Below are 2,438 nucleotides of genomic sequence, written 5' to 3'. Positions count from 1 at the left end.
AAAAAGGAGCAGGCAATTCAGGGAGAGTACAAGGGTGTCATTAGGTCATGTAGACAGAAAATCAGAAATGCCAAAACTCAGTTAGAACTCAATCTGGCAACTGCTGTGAGACATAATAAAAAGTGTTTTTATAAATAAATTAACAACAAAAGGAGAGCTAAGGAAAATCTCTATCCTTGGATGTGGGGAAGGGGGGGGTTGAGGAAAGGATGAGGAAAAGGCTGAGGTACTCATACTTTCTTTACCTCAGTCTTAAACAGCAAGACCGGTTATCCTCAGGGCAACCTGCGCCCTGAGCTGGTAGACGGGGACTGGGAGCAAAATGGAACCCTGCAATCCAAGAGGAAGCAGTTAGTGACCCACTGTACCACTTGGACATTCACAAGTCTATGTGAGTAAAAAGGACCTGGAGGTGAACATGAGCCAGTGTGTGCCCAGGTGGCCAAGAAGGCCAATGCCATCCTGGCCTGTATCAGCAACAGTGTGGCCAGCAGGACTAGAGCAGCGATTGTCTCCCCGTACTCAGCACTGGTGAGGTCACACCTCGAGGGCTGTATCCAGTTCTGGGCCCCTCACAACAAGAATGACATTGAGGGGCTGGAGAGAGTCCAGAGAAGGGCAGCAGAGCTGGTGAAGGGTCTAAAGAGCGAGTCACATGAGGAGTGGCTGAGGGAGCCAGGGTTGTTCAGCCATTAGAGGAGAAGGCTAGGGGGGACCTTATGACTCTACAACTGCCTGAAAGGAGGTTGTATCCAGGTGGGGGGGTCAGCCTCTTCTTCCAGGCAACCAGCAATAAGACAAGAGGAAATGGCCTCAAGCTGCACCAGGAGAGGTTCAGGTTGGACATCTGGAAGAATTTCTTCACTGACTGGGTTGTCAAGCATTGAAATAGACTGCCCAGGGAGGTGGTGGAGTCACCATCCCTGGAGGTGTTCAAGAAATTACTGGATGTGGCACATAGTGCTATGGTTTAGTTGACAGGGTGGTGATCAGTCAAAGGTTGGACTCAATGATCTTGGAGGTCTTTTCCAAACTTAATGATTCTGTGATTCTATTATCATGTTAGGAGCTCAGATGTGTTATCTCTGAAACAGATAGACATATTTCTCTCAAAGTTGCTTTTTTTAGGATTCAGCCCTAATGTTTCAAATGTTTCTCTTCTTAATGGAAACTATTTTGTTTTCCTCAAGGCAGGACTGTCTTCCATTTATTCACATTAAAATTAAAAATGGAATACTTTTTGATTGCAACCTGTATGTCATACAAAAAGATAACTCTGCATAAATAACTATTCTGCATTGCTGCTTACTGTTAATGTGATATGATGCGATCTATAAATTATATTCTGACTATAAGCAAGGGTGAAAATTTTACCTTGCAGTTGTAAATACAAAGTATTCATTAAAAGAAATTGAGCCAATCAATTTTAAAATGGATACTTTAGTAGCCTTCAGTTAATTAATAACACTCTGCCTATACTAACCCGCCACACTAGGAAGCTTGATAACGTTCCACATAGAACTCACTACAAAACCACTAGAGCTAAACTGAAAAAAAAATTAATTTACAGTTCTTAAAAACAGTAATAAGTTCTACAGACAAAGGCAGATTTATAGCCTCCTAGAATAGTAAAACTTCAATAGTTATGTGATATAGGTATCATATATGAAAATTCATGCAATCATTTCTGGTCAAAACCTCATATAATATAGATTGCCTGCCTGTATAATCTTGAAAATAATCTACAGAGTTCTTCTGTAAACATTAAGTTGTTGGATGATAAAAATCTGACAGTTCTAGGCACTGCAGATTACTCACCCTTGAAGGTCTCACTGCAGTATAAATTACTGAAAAATGAACCCCTTGTTCCTGCAGATCCATGGTCACTCTTCCAATCATTTTGTCTGTAAATAGAAACATGTATAATTCAACAAACTCTGTAAGATCAAAAAGCTAAAATTCTACAGTAGTTGGAGAAGTAATGAGCTAGATGTTTAAGCTTATTCAGTCTATTCAAGCCACTTAAGTGCTCATTCCATCTAGGCACAATAGGTACAAATGGGATAAGACATGCTCAGTGTCTTGAAAAATGCACAATTTCATTGAGATAATATAAAAAAACCACAACAATTCAGAAAAAGAGGTGATTTTGAAACTGAAAAGTAAAACAATGGAAAACATACCCTAAGGTTTGAACTTTAGGGAATTAAAAGCAAGAGCAGAAGAAATCACTTAAGAGATGTGAACAGGATCTCTTAATCTGTTAGTCAAGTGACCAGTCAATAAGTAAATAATAAAATTTAAGCAGTATTATTATTTGAATTACAAAATACATGTAACTACCACTGAGCCACAACACTCAAAACATGGTGTTTAGTGTGGGGCATGATATGTGTAATACTGGTAGCAGTATTTCTTTTGCCTTCTGTGGATTTAAA

At 39.6% G+C, this 2,438-nt stretch overlaps 1 protein-coding gene across 1 annotated transcript in view; it reads right to left on the bottom strand.

Moving 5' to 3' along the window:
* Positions 1-2,438, bottom strand: part of LOC103622092 (V-type proton ATPase subunit S1) — a 51,486-nt gene that overhangs the window by 31,512 nt on the left and 17,536 nt on the right. The window contains exon 6 of the mRNA XM_008640986.2: positions 1,819-1,904. Coding sequence (XP_008639208.1) covers positions 1,819-1,904 — 86 coding nt within the window. The remainder of the gene's footprint in view (positions 1-1,818; positions 1,905-2,438) is intronic.

This window comes from Corvus brachyrhynchos, unplaced genomic scaffold (genome assembly GCF_000691975.1).
Source record: "Corvus brachyrhynchos isolate BGI_N302 unplaced genomic scaffold, ASM69197v1 scaffold29, whole genome shotgun sequence".
Taxonomy (NCBI): domain Eukaryota; kingdom Metazoa; phylum Chordata; class Aves; order Passeriformes; family Corvidae; genus Corvus; species Corvus brachyrhynchos.
This window is presented reverse-complemented; position numbering and strand designations above follow the sequence as displayed.